Consider the following 18,758-nt stretch of genomic DNA (forward strand, 5'->3'; position numbering starts at 1 on the left):
GTTGCCCAAAAACCAGAAAAAAGAAGACCCCCAAAACTTCATTCACTCAGTCCCCAGGCCTCATACTTTTAGGCAGGAAGCTAGAAACTAGTTAAGCCAGCAATTAGAAGAAACATACCAAAGTCACCCAAGGTAAAAACACCACTCAGCTAGTTCCACATTCAGAGGAACAGGTCACACATTCCTGATCCTCTCCAGGCTGCAGTGCCCAGTATCCAAATGATGACGCTCATTAGATGGAAGATTTCCAAAATTACATCCCAAAGTACTCATGGTGAAGATCCAAACCGGAGACTAAAAGGATTTACATTCTGATGCTTTGGGAGTTTTTGCCAAACACAGGAACTCAAAGAAGTATTTATTATTGTGACCTTTGCAAGTTATCACAAACTTCAGGAGAGCTCATAGAAACTGTCATTAAATGAAAAGCCCTTGGCTTTTCAGGAGAGAGCTCAAAAGGATTAAACAGAGATTTCCAATTTTAAGATATAAATTGATGGGATGGGGGTAAGGGCTGGAGGAGTATCCGGTAAACAGCACACAAATTGGAGTCAGAAAACCATCTAAGGGGTCTTTTCCACTCAGGTGCACAAGTGACTGACTTGTTCCTTATAACAGATCACATGTTGTTAATAAACAATGTTATACTGCTTGAACACATGGGTTGATGCAGACATGAATGGGGATGTAGACTCGAAACGACCACACCAATGCAATTATCAATAATATGGAAATAGGTCTTGATCGATGACACATGATAAAACCAGTGGAAATATGCATCAGCCATGGGGGGTGAAGGGGAGGTGAAGAAAAGAACATGAATCATGGAACCATGGAAAATTTTTCTAAAAAATAAAAATAAATAAAAAAATAAACAATGTTATACTGGGATAGAGGGCATCTGAGGGTGGGCTAGGCTCAGCTTCCCTCACTTATAAAATAAGGGGGTGAGACTAGATGGCCTCTAAATTCCTCTTTACCTTTAAATGTCTTCTCTTAGCAGCAAGCAAGAGCAACTAGGGAAGAAGGCAGTATATTTGGCATCAGAATAAAATCTGTGTTTTTGCTTAAATGTTCTTGTTATGTGGGAGGGCTCATTTGGGGCAGAGGAAGGTAATATACTGATATATAAAAACAAAATAACTAATATAAAAACAAAAGGGCATTAACAAATATGTTTTTTAAGAGGATGAAATATTTGCACTCTTTTATGGGAATACTGTGTGGAAAGCTCTATAATAAATGAGAGGTATTTTTAAAGTTACTCACTTCTAGGGTTTCTAAATTCTAGAGTTATTAATTTCCAAATTAATTCTAATTTCGTATTTAAGCTTAATGGGAAACACTCTAGTACTAGGTGATAAATATTCAGGAATATCTGAATTCAAATCTTGCCTCAAACATTTACTAGCTAGGTCATTTAACCTCCATTTCAGTTTCCTCACCTATAATAAAAAGATAACAATATCACCCACCCAGGATTGTGGGGAGATCGAATAAGATAATATTTGTAAACTTTAAAGCTTTGCAAACTTTAAAGCACAAATTATTTGGTCTTCTTCCTCTTCTACTTCTGACATCAGATGCCAAGAACAAATGGATAAATATTACTAGTCCCCACTACGACAGGATTTAACTAGCTCATGGATGTTATTTGCATGGATCCAGAGAGATGGGCACAGAAAACAGTTATTTATTTGTTGGCAATCACAATATGGGTTCTACAGTGTCTAGAATCATACATAGGCTCCTTGATTTAAAGCATGAAGGTACTTCAAGATCATTCGGTCCAATCCCAACTCTTCATTTTACAGTTAAAGAAGGTGAGGACAAAAGAAGTAAAATCAACTTGCTGAAGTTCCTCTAGTTCCAGATTCAGCCCCCTTTTCCATTACATCATACTGAAGATGGGCTCTACCTACCCCCAACCCAGGCACTTGTACTTTTGAAACAGGATATTAACACTACATCCACCAGCTTCTTTCTGAGAAGCTGGACCATTCTGACTCTTTAAAAATAAAAATTGAAAAAAAAATCGTTGCGCCAGTATCTCATTTAAGCCTCCCAACAACATATCCTTTGAGAGCTGTACTCCAAACATTACTATGGCCACTTTTATATAATAAGAATCTGAGACTAAGAAACATTAAGTGATTTATTCATGAGCAAGCAGATAGCTAGCAAGTATTGGAGGTAGGATCTGAACCCAAGATTTTCTCATCTCCAAGTCTCATATTCTATCCACTGAGTCAGACTGCCTCTTTAAACCACACTGTTAACAACCAAATACATCACAATGTTGAAAATTAAAGTCGAAATGCTTCCGGGAATCTACTGACTGCAAAAGTCAGCAAGTCAATGATTGTCAAACTGGAGGTTTAATATTGCTTGTATATTCAACACCAACACTGTTGCTGCCAGTACATTTGTCCTTGGGAGGGACATGACTTTTTTTTTCCCCTAAAGTTCTTTCAGACAGAAAAAACCCTGACCCTTACACACACACACACACACACACACACACACACACACACACACACACACACACACACACACTCCCTCCCCACTGAAACACACCAAGTCTGTAAAATATTAACGATTTATTTAGCATTAGCCCACGGGCTCAAACAAATGTTAAAACTCCTTAAAAAATCCTACTAAGTTAATACAAAGTTGATTAAATGAAACACCTAAGAGAGAATAAGCTGTAATATGAAACATTCATAAGTAATTCGTTTCTATGCTGACTTCCCTATGAAAACATCTTCCGAGGGAGCGGCATGGAATTCCAGGGAGCGGAAAGGGAGAAGCTATATAGAAATAGCTGTTCAACACACCTTCCTTCTATTTTTCAGTTCAAATGTTTTAAGAAACACACTCAAACCTCAACAAACATAGTAGATAGGATAGGGGAATGAGCCAACCTGGCTGATTCCTCAACTCCTACGCTAGTGAATCAGAATCACAAATGTATTAACTGAGGGGCAGGGGGGATGAAAGGGAGGAACCCTCAGAGTCTCTGTAGTCCAAGCTTCTTATTTTACAGATAAGGAAACTGAGGCCCAGAGAGATTAAATGACTTATCCAAGTCAAAGCAAACCCAAAAGAACTCTCTGTTTAGATTGTCAGAGCCTCAGTTTCCTCAGCTCTATAATGGTTGAAAAGGAGGGGAAACCACTTATCTCAAACATCCTTTCAGCTCTAATCCTCTCATCCTCAATACTCACCTTCCTAATTGGAAAAGGAATTCAAGTAAATTGTCACAGGAACATAGATCCAGACATGTCCGAGATCGATTAACAGTTTAAATCTTCATAATTGGGAAATATTTTTTAAAACTCTTACCTTCTATCTTAGAATTGATATTAAGTATCAGTTCCAAGGCAAAAGGGTGGCAAGGGCTAGACAACTGGGTTAAGTGACTTGTCCAGGATCACAAAGCTAGGAAGTATCTGAGGCCAGATTTAAACCTAGATCCTCCTGACTCCAAGCTTGGCTCTCTATCCAATGAGCTATATAGTGCTGCCTCCATAACTGGAAAATATTTAAACAAAATAAATAAAAAAGACAATACAACCTAGATAGTATTTTGTGGTTTTCTAGGTAAATCTATGGTAAAAGGGATCCATTTCTAGTTGAGTGTGACTCTACTGTTTTGGTACAACCCCTTCATTTTATAGGTCAGAATTTCCTTACTCAGAGGGAAAGTGACTTGTCCAAGGTCACACATGAGTTGAACCCAGGTCTTCAGATGCCAAATCCAGTATTATTTCCCATTCCCCTGTACCTAGGTCCTGGCAGACCAAAGCCCAAATTCCAATCTCCTTCATCCTATACGTGAAAGCTTGTCTTTCTGGACCAGTCTCTGACAGATCTGGACCACATGCTGGGAACTACAATATGAATGGGAAAACAAGGCAACCCTGCTCTATGGTTTATTCCATTTGTGCAATTCTAGTTTGAACGGCTAGTTTGAATGATCCCGCCCAGCCCCAACTCATACTAACAGCTTAGCAAAGGTTATTTCGCTAGCTTCGGTAGGTATATATGACCTCTCAAGTCTCTGCCCGCTGGCTCTAGGCCCATCCTGCTAAAAGCCAGACTTTATAATAATGCCAGGATGGTAAAAAGCTGAGCTTCAGAAGTGGAGGCTTTACTGAGAATTCCAGGAAAAAGTAATGGTCGTGAGGGCAGCTAGGTGGCTCAGTGCATTGAGAGCCAAGCCTAGAGGCAGGACATGCTGGGTTCAAATCTGACCTCAGACACTTCCTAGCTGTGTGGGCAAGGCACTTAACCTCCACTGCCTAGGTTTTAGTTTTCTTCTGTCTTAGAACCAACATAAGCATTTATTCTAAGGCAGAAGAGGTAAGAGTTTTTAAAAAGAAAAAAAGGAACAGATGAGAGGACTGTAAATTATTAATGTTCTTATGAAAACTGACTCCACCAAATCACCAAAAGTAAGAGAAATGCAACATCACTGTTGGCTAGAGGGACTGTGGGAAGAGAGACACACAAAAACATTACTTGTGGAGCTGTGAACTGTCCCAACTATTTTAGAAAAACAATTTGGAATTGTGTGAAAAAAGTGACTTAGCTGTTCAAACCCTTTGACCCACTGATCCCACTAGAGGACATATATCAAGGCCAGAAAGAAAGGTCCAATAGATGCTAAAACACCCATAACAACACTTTCTGTGGTAGCAAAGAACTGGGAACAAAATGTGTGCCTGCCAGTTCTACTGATTGGGAAATGGCTGAACCCAAAAGCAGTATGTGAATGGGATGAAATGTGCTTGGTTCATAAGAAATTACAAATGTGAGAAATTCAGAGAAATGTAAGAAGATTTGAATGAAAGGATGAGAGTGAAAGCCAGAACAATATACTCACACATCAGCTACAACAATGCAAAGGAAAAGATGGATTAAAAAAAAGAAAGCCAGACTCTGAGAAACAGATACATCACTAATGTTCTCAGAAACAGATGAGACCTGAGTGAGGTCCCTCCTTTCATCAGAAGGATGGTGGCTAGATAATCTAGCCTCTTAATTATCTCTTCTTAACTGCTTTAGTAGGTCCCAAGAGGTAAATCCAGAAATCACTGGATTTCTGGCATCAATAAAACTTGTTTTAAAATAAATCTTGGCAGGATGTGTTCCCTTTAAATGTAAAGTGAGATATCTGTGGACCTAGATTAGGAAAGCTAAAACTTTACATATGCAATATCCCTTCCAATTCTTCGAAATGCATCAATTTCTTCAAGGTTTCAACTGGAGATGTCACCTCTTTTGGGAAGCCTTGCCTATCTGGCTAGTGCTCTCTCTCCTCAAATTATTTTCTATACTTATTTATGTATATGCTAAAGCCCACAACAGAATTCCTTAAAGAATTTAAGTGCCATTTAAAATTTTGTTTTTGCATCCCCAGCTCAGCCTAGTACCATGGACACTTATTTGGAAGGTAAGGGTTTAAAAAAAAAAGTCAATAAAAACTTTATACAAACATACAAATATATATGTATATATGCATGACACATTTATACACACGAGATACATACATCTACATGTAGATATAAATAGAAATGCATTCATTGGATTTTAGATTTAAAGCTAGATGAGGCCTTGAGAAACCCACTCCTCTATCTCCCTCATTTTAAACCAGAGCCCAGAAGTAGAGAGCTCAAGGGCTTGTCTCTGGTCATACATATATTCAGTTAAGTATACTGACAGAGATTTGAACTCAAAACTTCTGACTCTAAATCCACACCTCTGTTTACAAACTCTTGGTTCACATAAAAGCCAGCTATCACATACATAAAGCCACAAAACTAGAAACTTGGACCAAAACGACAAGGATAAGAAAGGGACTTCAAAATCCTCAACAATACTTAGTCCTCTCAAAAGTTATTTCTTTCTCCTTTGTTGCCCTGGCTTCTACTTTGCTGCGGCAGCATTTTTAAGGGGTGGGGAGAAGGGGAAGCTACTTATCTTTAAAATGTAAAAAAAAAAAAAACTCACAAAATCCAAATTATTAAAAAAAATCAGTGAAAGAAAAGCAAATAAATAGTGCATTAATACAGCTCTAAAGAAGTTTTAAAAAAAATTCATTTCTTCACAACAGTCCTTTGATAGGTAGAAAGTATGGAGAAAGCAGCACAGAGCTTGTTCTCCATTACGATGCCCCCCCACCCCACACCCCGAGTCTTGCCTTTTCCAATATGCCTGAACCCTGCTCTCTAGGCTATTGGCTCCAATGCCCACTTTTCCTGGACATGAACCAAATGCCCATCCATAAGCAATTCTGCTAACTAAACAAGGAAGAGAAGCAGAATTTAACATTGATGGATAGACCCCATAAGAGAAACTTTAGAAGGCCACCGCCGTGGGCACCTTGCTGGGATATGAAGATGATCAATTAGTTTCATTCAGTGGAGGGACAAGGAGAAGATAAACATAAAGGCATACAGTCCCCTAGGCATGTTCCACTGGGAACCAAACATCTGGGTTCCTATCTTGTGTAAGCTGCCAGATAAATACCAACTTCAAACACTGAAGAGTGGCGTCCAAAAGTACTGTGGAGGAAAAATTCCCTTTTGTAACATCTATCATTAACCAAAGAACAAGACCGTGGAAACGAACCTTACGAGAAAACGATTCCAACTGATATCTGAAATTGATTTGTTCAAAATATGAGGTTTCCTCTCACAGACACAAACATGCAACGTCATGTAAAGGGATTTTTGCAAGAAAGCATTTTGATTGCTAACAGCAAGCCTTGCGGTTGGCTGACGAACCTTGCCAATCGAGCATGCTGATGTATGGAGCTTTCCCCCGGCTGCCCTCACTGCCTCACACTCTGTTTGTGAGAGACAGGAATGAAATATTCCATATGTTTTCTTTGTCAGCGACATGGCTATTGAAAGCAAGGCCACAGCAGTTTCCCTGCTGAGGGACTGGGGCAAGCTATTCATGTGTAACTGGGCAGATGTCAAGATGGTAATGAGGAAAAAAATCTCAAAACATTTTTTAAAAAACAGAACAAGGACATAAAAATGCACAACTGTATTCAAAAACCCTCGGCCAGTCTAAACAGGTTCTAAACACGGCCATATTTGTTACAGGCTGTGCTGGATTTATGATGCATTTTAAAAATCATATCTGTATCAAAATCCAGACTTTAAAACTTTCTGGAAAGCATTTAGTGTGCCCACCAAAGATCCACTCCATTTTTTAGGTTAAAAAAGAGATTGTGCCAGTAAGGTTTTTTCTTTTCTAAAGTGATTCTTTTAAAGTATAAGCTTCTGCTCAGACACAAAGCAGTAACACAAATTCCTCAAAACAGAATGGAAATCTAGATATCAAATATCCAATGAAATAGTACATTAGAAAGCACTGAGAGACCTTATTACTGTTAAGATTTAAAAAGCAACCCAAACTCCTCTATCAACTAAACATTTCTAGAGTTAAAGCTGTGGGAAGGAATCTAAAAGCTCTCCTGAATTTATAAATCTGAGGGATTTTCATCTACTTTCAGAGTGCCTCTTTTCTTTACTAAAAAGAAACTGGAAGTAATGATGGAGAGCATTATTCTACTCTGGGAGAAGGAGAGAAGTTCCCCCCAAAAAGAAAAAGTAAACAATCCTTTTAAAAAATCCTCAAGCACCAAAATACACTCAAATTTAGCTCCAGAAAACAGAAAATTAAGCAGGTTTAAAAGATTACAGAGGTACCATCCTGATGATATGAAAGACTATGTCATATCATAATGCTAAAGAGACATACCAAATCCCAGAGTGCTTCCCACCTTTTTTAAACCCTTACTTTCTATCTTAGTAAAAACTCTAAGACAGAAGGGCATGGATCAGACAAATAGGGTTAAGTGACTTGCCCAGGGTCACAAAGCTAGGAAGTGTCTGAGATTAGATATGAACCCAGGTCTTCCTGATTCTAGGCCTGGCTCTCTACCCACTGTTCCACCCAGCTGTCCCTGGCCTGTCTCCCTGAGACTTGTTTCCCTGGCCCCAGGAACCAAGGTTTGCATTTTGAGAATGAAAGTAACTTTAAATCTATGATTTAGGGATGGCACAATACTGTCAATGGATACAAAAAACATACTCTAACTGGTTCTAAAAGAAAGGCTGGCATGTGTTTTTCAGAATGACAGCTGTGCCAAACTAATCTAGATTTCCTCACGACTAAAGAAATCAAGATGTTAGACCAACAAGGGGTTTGTACTTTGAGCCTGACATACTCATCAAGAAACTGGAAAAAGGACTTGATTTAATAGTTACTTCACAAGAGAAGAAGTAATAGTAGCTCAATCAGGGGGTTTAACAAACCATGGCTGACCTCTGCTTTTGTATGTCTTAAAACTAAAAAATAGTTTTTACATGTTTAAATACAAACTTTATCTCACCATATAAAAACTACTCTTGGCTCTCAGGTCGTACAAAAACATGTAGCATGGTTAGGTGACCCCGATCTAGATGGTAATTGGGTTAGTTTGTGTTATCTCTAAATTCATCTTTTTATTTTCTCTATTAAGGGCACAGTAACATTCCTCCATAATGCTGGCCAGGTTCAGTCTGGGACCTTGTCTAAAAAAAAGAAAATATGGAGAATTTGAAGCAGCAGCAATGAAAATTAGCAAATTTAAGAAACAGTAAGTACTTCTTTAGAGACTGCAATGAGCCAAGAACTGTAATATATATATATATATATATATATATATATAAACAACGGAGATTCAGAAGAATCAACAATGGAACAGACCTTACCCTCAAGGAGCTTACATGCTATTGGGAAAAAACACGTAGTCATATAAATACATAAAATTCATTCAAGGTAAACAAGAATAACAAAAACAGGACCAACATTTTAGGGTTGAGATAATATCTATAATGTTCTGAGCATAGTGCCTGGCACATAGCAGGCACTGTATAAATGTTTATCCCCTTCCTTTCCCTCTTTGCTAAGATAGGCTAGTCTGGGAATCCAAGTTCAGTTCCAGCTCTGGTATTTTACCACTTAGGTGACCTTGGGCAATTCAATTCGACACATATTTAATAAGCAGACAAGCCACTTAAAACTTTCTGGGCCCCAGTCTCCTTATCTATAAATGAGATGTTCAGCCTGGATGATCTCTAAGGCCCCTTCCATCTCTGGGTCTATAGTAATTTTGCATTTGCAAAATAAAACAATTAATTTGGTTTTGAGTGATAATTCATGTATAACCATTGCTTGTCAGTGGGGGGAAGAAAGAGGGGAAAGAGAAAAAAATGAATCGTGTAATCTTGGAAAAACACCTCAAAATAAATAAATAAATGTTTCATATTTGCATGGCATGTGCTGGGGTAAGGTTGGCCTATGAGATATGCAATAATGTGGCACCGTGTGTGACCCTAGCCTAACCATGACTGCCTAGCCCTTACCTTCAGTCTCAGAACTGATATTAAGACAGGAGATAAGTGTTTAAAAAATAATAGTCAGTCTAGATGGCATCTGAGGCCTGCTAGTTCTAGAACTATGAACCTATGACTTTTAGGTCTCTTTCAACAATGATTCTTATCATTTACAAAAGAAATCCTGAATGACGTGGACATGCAGGCTCCATTGCATGGACACTTAGCATAGCCTGGCTGTTCCTCCAAGCACTTCTTGGGAAGGGAACGACAAGACAGGCAAAATTACTCAATGCACAGTGGGTCTCTTCCAGGCTTCAGCAATGCACGAACCTGCCCGTCTGACTCTTAAAAATGAGAATTATAAAATCCATGTAGCTGCACATTAAAGAAATTCTCCGCAGGCTTCCCAGTCCGGTTATAGATGTTGTCACTTGTTCTAAATTACAGTGGTTTATGCTGGAAGTTCCACATTGGAACGTTCCAGGAGAGCAGGGGGGAGGGATGAGGGAAGGAAGTTCTGAAGCAGAGCTGGCCACATTCTTTAGCTGTGCCTAATACTGCTCCAAGGTAAAGCCGCTGTCTCTGGGCCAAATTTATGTCACTCTTCACATGCTCTTATTAAAGTAAATTTCCCCAAATAGAAAAAAAAATTTTAATGGGGAAGCGGGGGCTGCAGCTAACTCATTTTCTGTGCATCAAGTTCAAACATTTGATCATGGTTGTAGTTGTTTGTTTGTTTAAGTTACACTGAATTGCTCAGTTTTCAAATAAAAACTCCCACTGACAGTCTGGTATAAATATTTAATTTCGGTTCTCAGTCAATAAACATTTGCTAAGTACCTACTATGTGCCAGACACTGCGCTAAGCACTGGAGATATAAATACAAAAAAAACCCAAATGATCCTACTAAAAGAAATCCCAAATAATTTTACAAACAATCAAAATAGTCAAAGCCACCAAATATTTAACCATAATAACAGCATTTATGTAGCATTTTAGGATTTGCAAAAGCACTTTTCAAATGGTATATCATGGGATCTTTACAACCACCCTGGGAGGTTGGGGCTATTATGATACCCATTTTACAAAAAAGGAAAATGAGGCCAAGAGAAGCTAAATGACTTGCCCAGGAGGACACAGCTGGTTAAGTGTCAGAGGAGGGATTTGAACTTGGGTCTTCTTGATTCCTAGTCCAGTGCTCTATCTACTGTGTCACTATGTATCATGGAATATCTTTCTCCTGCCCAGATAACAGACCAGTGTGAATTCTGTCACACTACTATGAGAATTTTAACATCAGCTGACATTTATGTAACACTTTGCAATTGTTAAAAGCTCTTTTGTCAGGGAGTATCACTCAGTCATCACAATATCCAGTGAAGTAGAGACTCTAGATTCATTACCTCCATTTTAATTGATCAGAAAATGGAGGCAGACAAAGGCAGTGACTATTCCACCACCACCAAGCTATGTGCCTAAGGGAGGAATCAAAGCCAGGTCTCTCAACTCCCTTCCCTGACAGGTTTCACTGGATCCCCTCCAGCAGATGCAGGTCACAGAACCAATAGTTCTTGTTTCCGTCTACCTGCTTCCTGTAGTTAGGGGTCCTTCACACCTCCCCAGGTCACACAGCTGTTTCCAACACATGTAGCTCAAGGCTTACCTCATCCTCATCCTTGGGAAAGACCTTCCTTAGGAAAAAAAGGAATGAGATATTCTGCTTTTTACTTCTTGCTTCCAGGATTTTCTGGAGGATGGCCTTGAATCTCAATCATACCCACAATCCAGAATAGCACAGATGAGAGGCAGCCAGAAGGAAGACTGCTGGATAAGGCACTGGATCAAAAGGTCCTGGGGTAAATCACAACTTTGCTAAGGTTCAGTTTTCTTATCTTTAATTTAATTTTTTTTTTTATTTTAAACCCTTAACTTCTGTGTATTGACTTATAGGTGGAAGAGTGGTAAGGGTAGGCAATGGGGGTCAAGTGACTTGCCCAGGGTCACACAGCTGGGAAGTGTCTGAGGCCGGATTTGAACCTAGGACCTCCCATCTCTAGGCCTGGCTCTCAATCCACTGAGCTACCCAGCTGCCCCCAGTTTTCTTATCTTTAAAATGGGGAGAACATTAGCCCTACCTGATAGGTTTCTTGTGACATCAAATGAAATAAAATCTACTTAAAAAGGAGGACAAAGAAAGGAAATGAACACTTATTATGGGCTACCATGATTTATTAAGCACCCACTAGGTTGGAGGCACAGGACTAAGCACCTTACAAATATTGTCTCATTTGATGTTCAGAACAACCCTGTAAGGCAGGAATTATTATGATCTCCATTTTACAATTGAGGAAACCATGGCAAATGGAGGTTAAGTGATTTGCTCACAGTCACACTGCTACTAACTATCCAAAGCAAGATCTGAACTCGAGTCTTCCTAACTTTGGGTCCAGAATTGTATCCACTTCCCAAGGTCTAGCTGCCTCTGGTTAGTCTGTGTTATACCACAACTAACACCCACAACTGCCTAAAATGTGAGATCTTTCTAGAGACTCAAAGTCAGTTACTTGTAACCAGAAATTCAATTGGTCTCATACCACACAAGCTTCTTAACAAATACGATTCTTGGCTTTGTCATCAGTTCCTAACAGGGTTTCAATTAAAATCTTTTTTTTTACCCTGTGCCTGGATAGAACCAAGCACACTATATAATTACATCTTGCCCTTTAAATGGTTATTTACTGAACAGACCATGAATCTTATTAAAGTTTCTAGAAAGCTGATGATTCTCCACATTTAGCCAGACTTTCCAAAATTGTCTCCCTCCCCCACCCCAGATTTTTCTAAGTCCACTCTGCATGGGCCAGTTGCAGACAATAGAGTTCACAAATGGCAAACAGTTTGACAATCAGGTGTTGAAAACACAAAAGAATTGTGCGTGGAGGCCTGACATGGTGGCTTTTCTGATGGGGACCAATTTGCTAAATATCAGTCCCTTTTATTTCTTTTTTCATTGACAAGCCAGGCTTTCCAATGAAAACACTTGTTAATCCTAAAAAAGGAAAAAACAAAAAACCAAAACAACTAAAACATTTGATCTCCCTGACCAAAAAAAAAGGCTTAAAAAAGTGAGAGAAAATAGCAATAAATTGGATAACTTTTTTTAAACTTTTTCAAGAAAAGTGGATTTTAGAACTACCAAGAAATAAATTTCAAACACTACCACTCAGCAGTTTGAGGAGCTGATTGACAGGTATTTCAATTCAAAGCACTTTTTAAGATCTAACTTCCTCCACTAACACTGTCCTGGGCTGTGTGACTCTGGATAAGTCATATGATCTCTTAGCACTGTAGGCAGCTCTCAAAAATTCTAAGAATCAATGCCAGATTCTCATCTACATTGAGAAAGTTCTCTGCAGGCCCTGTGAAATTACAGATCTGGATTTTTTTAAAGGTCCTTCTCAATATTGGGGGAGAAGAGGATAAAATTTGGAACTCAAAATTCTAAAAAAATGAATGTTAAAAATTGTTTTTACATTGAAATTGGAAAAATATCATCTTAGAAATTTAGCTTTGAAAAACAAACAAACAACAAAACAACTCCTCTTATCAAGACAACTGCAAGTTAGATATTCCAGAGTCGAGGGCACATCTGTCAGTTTAATTTTTAACAAAGGCACAACACCAGATTTTAGACTACTTCCATGAACTAGAGTTAGTTACTGGATATCAAGGCACAAATGAGTAGTTAGTTGAAATAGACACCATCATAGCTGACAAATGAAGGGAGGAAATAGGTCATTTCCCCCATAGTAAACACTGCAAAAAACAAGTCATTGAAAAAGTTTTCAATAACTACAGAGATTTCAACCACAGAGAATGTGGGGCTCCTTGTGTTTATTACTCCATAGCTGGCAGAAGTACAATGTTTCAGAGCAGGAGGGAACCTTTAAAGTCCCTCAAATTCAACCCACTCCTTTTTAGACCTGAGGGAACATTCAATGGAAAATGAGTCTAACAGGATCATCCAGTGACAATGTGAGGGGACCTATAAGCCAGGTCTCTGCTACCATTTCCTTCTCTAACTCATTTTAAGATGAGGAAATGGAAGACAAACAGGGGTAAATGACTTGCCCAGGGTCGCATAGTTAGTAACTGTTTGAGGCTGAATTTGGACTCAGGAAGAAGAGTCTTTTTAACTCCAAGCCCAACATTCTACCCCATGCACCACCTAGCTGCCCAAATTAAACAACAGCCTCTTCATTATTAAAACATTCTTAAACAAGTTTTCCATGGCAGATTTACTAATTCTTGAATCAAAAGGAAATCATCTTCCACACTCAGAAGCAACAAGTCAGGTCACATTTTACATCGGAACCAAGCTGGTTGGGATGGATGTCATCCTTACTGCCTAGTCACATATGCTAGGCTCCAGCTGAACCTGCCTATTTGTAGCTCCTCACAGGACATGTTCCATCTTCTACCTGTGATCCCCAGGCAAGTAAGCTCTCTCTACACTGGAAACACTCTTCAATTCCTCACCTCCACTTCCCAGAAACCTTAGCTTCTTCTCCCTTTGAGCCTCAATTTTATCTCAATTTTCCATCACCAGGATGTTAAAACAAAAGGCACTTTTCCCATTGTCTCATTTCATTTTTTAAAATTTTTTTTTAAATTCTTACTTTTCATGTTCCAAGGCAGAAGAGTGGTAATATCTCCGTAAAATATAGCTCCATATCTCACTTGATCTTCACAACAACCCAGAAAGGTAGATGTGTTTATTATCCCCATTTGTAGGAAAGGTGAAGTGACTTGCCCAGAGTCACACATCTAGTAAATGTATGAGGTCATATTTGAACCCAGGTATGCCAGACCTCTGAATCCAAATCCTTCTCTCTTATCCACTGTACCACAGCTCCCTTCAGGCTATAAATCTATAATCCTATGATTGAGTACTCAGCCTGTGAGCTTCCTTCCAGCTCAAGATCTATTTAACCAATGAGCCCACAGAATTTGTAAATCAAAATTATGTATCTGAGCACTTCAGGCTTAAAAAGATTAGAGAAATGTTCCAGTACCACATATTACTGTTGTTATAAATCACCTTTGCCTGATCTAACTTTGTTTCTAGGAAGGGGGAGCAGAAAAAGAGGAAAAGGAGAATTTTAATGAGAACATTACTTATGCATGAAAATCTGCAAATACTTTACAGATAGTTTTAGCCACTTCACTTAGCTTAGGGGTAAGACACACTCAATATAAATGACACAGTTATGAAGTACATCATAAGGACAGAGATCAGAGTTCTTCCCTCAAAGTTTTAAGAGGCACATGGATGAAGGATCCACTTCTTCTCAACTAGAATTGTGAATGAAGGGCTAGCCTGAGTTCAAGTCCTAGTTCTACCCCACAGGAGCTGTGTCATCACAGGTAAATTATTTAGACCCTAGGTAATGCTCTGAAACTATAAATTACAAACAATTATCCATCTTATCCATCTTCATTGATGGAAGGGGTTTCCCCACACTGCTAGTCCTCCTAACCAATGAAATCACAGGTCTAGACCACCTCCCCCTCAAACAGCCAAAATTCAGTCTCTTAAGCAATCTGTTAAATAAAGATAACCTCAATTCTGCAGTCCTGCTCTTACCTGAGTAAGATCACATTCAAGATATTTATTTCTTTATTCAAGATATTTATCCTAATCACCTTCAAGATATTTATTTCTGTTCTCAGTTTGGTCCTTCAACATCATTATTTTTTTTTTAAACCCTTGTACTTCGGTGTATTGTCTCATAGGTGGAAGATTGGTAAGGGTGGGCAATGGGAGTCAAGTGACTTGACCAGGGTCACACAGCTGGGAAGTGTCTGAGGCCGGGTTTGAACCTAGGACCTCCTGTCTCTAGGCCTGACTCTCACTCCACTGAGCTACCCAGCTGCCCCAACATCATTATTTTTTAACAGTAAGGGATGTCTTTGGAGAAAGACAGAAAGCTGTCTTTGGAGGAAATGCCTACCACTGGATCTGAACAGCAGAAATGGCAAACCAAACCAAACCAGTTTGTATTCATCTAAAAAGCTGTTATACAGTTGTGTCCGATTCTTCATGATTCCACTTGGGGTATTCTCGGCAGAGATACTAGCATGGATTGCTATTGTCCTTCTCCAAATCTTTTTAAAGATGAGGAAACTGAGGCAAACAGGGTAAAGTGACTTGCCCAGGGTCACATAGCTAATAGGTGTCTGAGGCTGGATTTGAACTCTGGAAGATGAATCTTCCCGACTTCAGGCCTGGAATTCTATCCACTGTGCCACCTAAGAGTACCACCTTAGGTAGTACATCTATTATTTTACTTTTAAGTCGAAGTCCTTGCATAAACACAAAGCCAAAGGACCATAGTTACAGAACTGAAAGGGACCTTAAAGATGATTTATTCTGACCCCTTTATTTTGCTGATGAGGAAGCTGAGACTCAGATTCAAGGTACTTTCTCTTTGTGTCCCACTGGTGAAATGTTGTATTCTTTTCCGTATATTAACAATACATTTTTTCTACCAGGGGCTTTTGAAAGTCATGTTAATAATTTATAATATGGGAACAGCTAGGTAGCACAGTAGACAGAGATGGGGAGGTCCTGGGCTCAAATTTGGCTTCAGACACTTCCTAGCTCTATGACCCTGGGCAAGTCACTTAACCTCAGTTACTTAGCCCTTACTGTTCTTCTGTTAATTTCCATTCTAAAACAGAAGGGAAGAGTTTTTAAAGAAATAAATAATGTTCACCTTGGTGCAGTTAAAAGTTTGCTGCATTTTTTAAAGGCAATTAACCAGGATTCAAATTCTATTTCAGCCCCTTTCTGCCCCTATTACTTTGTTAAGCAAATTCCTTCAATTCTCCACGTTTTGGTTTCCTTATCTGTAAAATGAGAAGTCAGACTAGATAACCTCCAAATAAAACCCTTGAAGTTATAAATCTATGATCCTATGATCCCTTCATTCTAACTAGTTTATTACTTTTGGGTCTTTTGTTGGGAAATAAAAGTGTGCCACACTAGATTCAAAGACAGTGTTGCTTGGGTTAATGTTAGAAGTTGTACATTAATCATTTAAAATTAAAATGCCTACAAAAGCACAATTACCAAGAGGGAAAATTGTCAGAGTAGAAAAAACCTATAGTTACAGTAAAGACCAAAGAGGGATGCAAAGGTGTGGACCAAGCTGATAACTAGGCTACTCTACTCAGTAGAAATTCTTTCACTAGGATATAAATACTCCATCTCCATCACTTGTCTGACCAAATATCCATCATCCCTCTTAGAGATAAGAGCTTTCCATAAGGGATTCAGTCATCCCCACACTCCTAAACCCAATCATACTCTCTAATCCTCTTCATTTAATCATTCATTAGTCTTTTACTACAAGGAAGACAAGAAAAGGATCTGGGATTTAAACTCCTTGAAGGCAGGGACTTATTATCTCATTTATGAATCTGAATTCAGTACTTAAATGAGTACTTGACCCATAATATAAGCACTTATTAAAATGTCTGTTGTTTGATTCACCAAATCTCTCAGTGGGAATTCCCTCCATCAACCTAACAGTAAATTACAATTCCTGTTAGTAGATGGGTCCTAGGGAATTGCTTGAGGCTCCCAAGGGTAAATAACTTCCCCAGAGACCCAGAGCTATTGGGTCAGAGGCATGATGTGACCCCAGATGTTCTTGATTTCGAGTCACTATTTCACAGCTGATGAAGGACACACATAATAGGATGTGCATGCATGGTATTCTGTGTAAGTGGCATAAGTCAAATGCTTGGGATCCCTACGTTTTTCCAACTGTCTTCTTTTATTTCTAAACTGAGAGATAGGGGTCTTTAGTTAGCTGTTCTGTAGGTTCATTATTGAATCAGAATCCTTTGAGTAACTCAAGGCCATGAAACTGCGGTCAACTCAAAATAATTAGAACTGAAATTTAGTGTGGGTCATAGAAAGATACGATCTATCTTATCACCCAAGTCTGTCTTTGGGTGTAGGCTTTGTTAGGTTTCATTTTTTTCTGGACATCTGCACCTCCCCAAAGTCAACATTCCATCTTTAAAAAGCTAATGTTTGGACGGACAGTCTTCTGATGCAAGAGCAACCTTCCACTTCCTCCTCCCTTCCTCAGAAAGCTCTTAGTTCTTAAGTTTTACCAGAGGGCTGGAGGGGAGGGATCTATCCTCTACCTGGATCTAAACAAACTGCCAACCTGTGCGGGAAGAGGGGGGACGGAGAACGAATCACAGATGTTTCCTTCCTCCACACGTGCTGAGACACAGGAAAATCCAGGTCACACACATCGCAGCATGCCTTAGTCTGGCACGAACCCTTAGAGCCAGGGCCCTGGATGGCCAGATTCCTTCATCCTTCTTTCCCTCCGTCCTTCCTCCCTCCTTCACTTCCTTTCTGTTTTTCTCTCCTCTCCTTCCTCCCCCTTCCCCCTTTCTTCCTTCCCTTCTTCCCTCCTTCCTCCGCTGCCCTCTAACCTCTCCCCGGCCCGGGCGCGCTCCCGGCTCTGCGCCGGGAAGCACCCGCCTGGACAGGCCGAGGTGCAGTTGGGGGCTCCGGGCACCGCACCTCGCCGCGCTCCGGTCCCCTCTCCGCCTCCCTTCAGTCGTCTCCGCTTCCCTCCCTGCAGCCCGGGTGGGGCGGAGAACTCACAAGGAATGGGTGAACGCGCTCAGACCTCCGGGTACGGCCGTCAGCCCTCGGCCGGTGCAGTCCACTCCGCGATCGCCGTCGCAGCGGCAGGGAGCCGGGCAGGGAGGCGGGGACGCGCCGCTGGGCCCGGCCGAGCTGCCCCAGCCCAGAGCCAAAAAGCAGAGCAAACCGAGGCACGGCATCGCCGCCGAGGCTGGGCGCACACGAGCGCAGCGCAGCGCCCGGCTCTGCGGCCCCGCAGTGGCCGGCCGGGCAGCCCCGGTCGGGCTGCTGCCGCTACCGCAGCTCCTCCTCGTAGTCCGCCTTCTCCGCCTTCTCCTCGCGCTGCGCTCACCCAGGGAGATCCGCGGATGGGCCGGGCCGGGCGGGTCAGAGTCTGTCCGCGCACTCTTAGCCCCGGGCGGCGCTGGCGCTGTCTCTAGCCGCCCGTGACGGCTGTTGCTCCATGGATAGGCAGAGGTGACTCGCCCCGCGGCGCTCGCTGCCTCCCCCGGCTCAGCAGAGACCCCTGCGAGCCGGCAGCGGCGACACGCAGCCCGGCCGGGGTTCGGCCATGGCACTCGGCGGCTCCCTTGGCCCTCCTCGCTCTTCAGCGCCGCCGCCGCCGCCGCTCCTCAGGGCTGCAGAGCGGGCTGCTCGGCCATTCCGCCCGCGCCCC

General features: G+C 40.8%; 1 protein-coding gene across 2 annotated transcripts in view; it reads right to left on the minus strand.

The window, feature by feature from the left end:
- LGR4 (leucine rich repeat containing G protein-coupled receptor 4) overlaps nt 1–18,690 on the minus strand; it is a 117,919-nt gene extending 99,229 nt beyond the window's left edge. The window contains exon 1 of one of the 2 annotated variants that reach the window (XM_044682158.1): nt 18,101–18,690. In XM_044682158.1, coding sequence (XP_044538093.1) covers nt 18,101–18,282 — 182 coding nt within the window. In that variant the 5' untranslated portion in view covers nt 18,283–18,690. The remainder of the gene's footprint in view (nt 1–18,100) is intronic. The other variant, XM_044682157.1, reaches the window with a different exon arrangement.
- Nucleotides 18,691–18,758: the final 68 nt, after the last annotated feature.

This window comes from Gracilinanus agilis, chromosome 6 (genome assembly GCF_016433145.1).
Source record: "Gracilinanus agilis isolate LMUSP501 chromosome 6, AgileGrace, whole genome shotgun sequence".
NCBI classification, from domain to species: Eukaryota; Metazoa; Chordata; class Mammalia; order Didelphimorphia; family Didelphidae; genus Gracilinanus; species Gracilinanus agilis.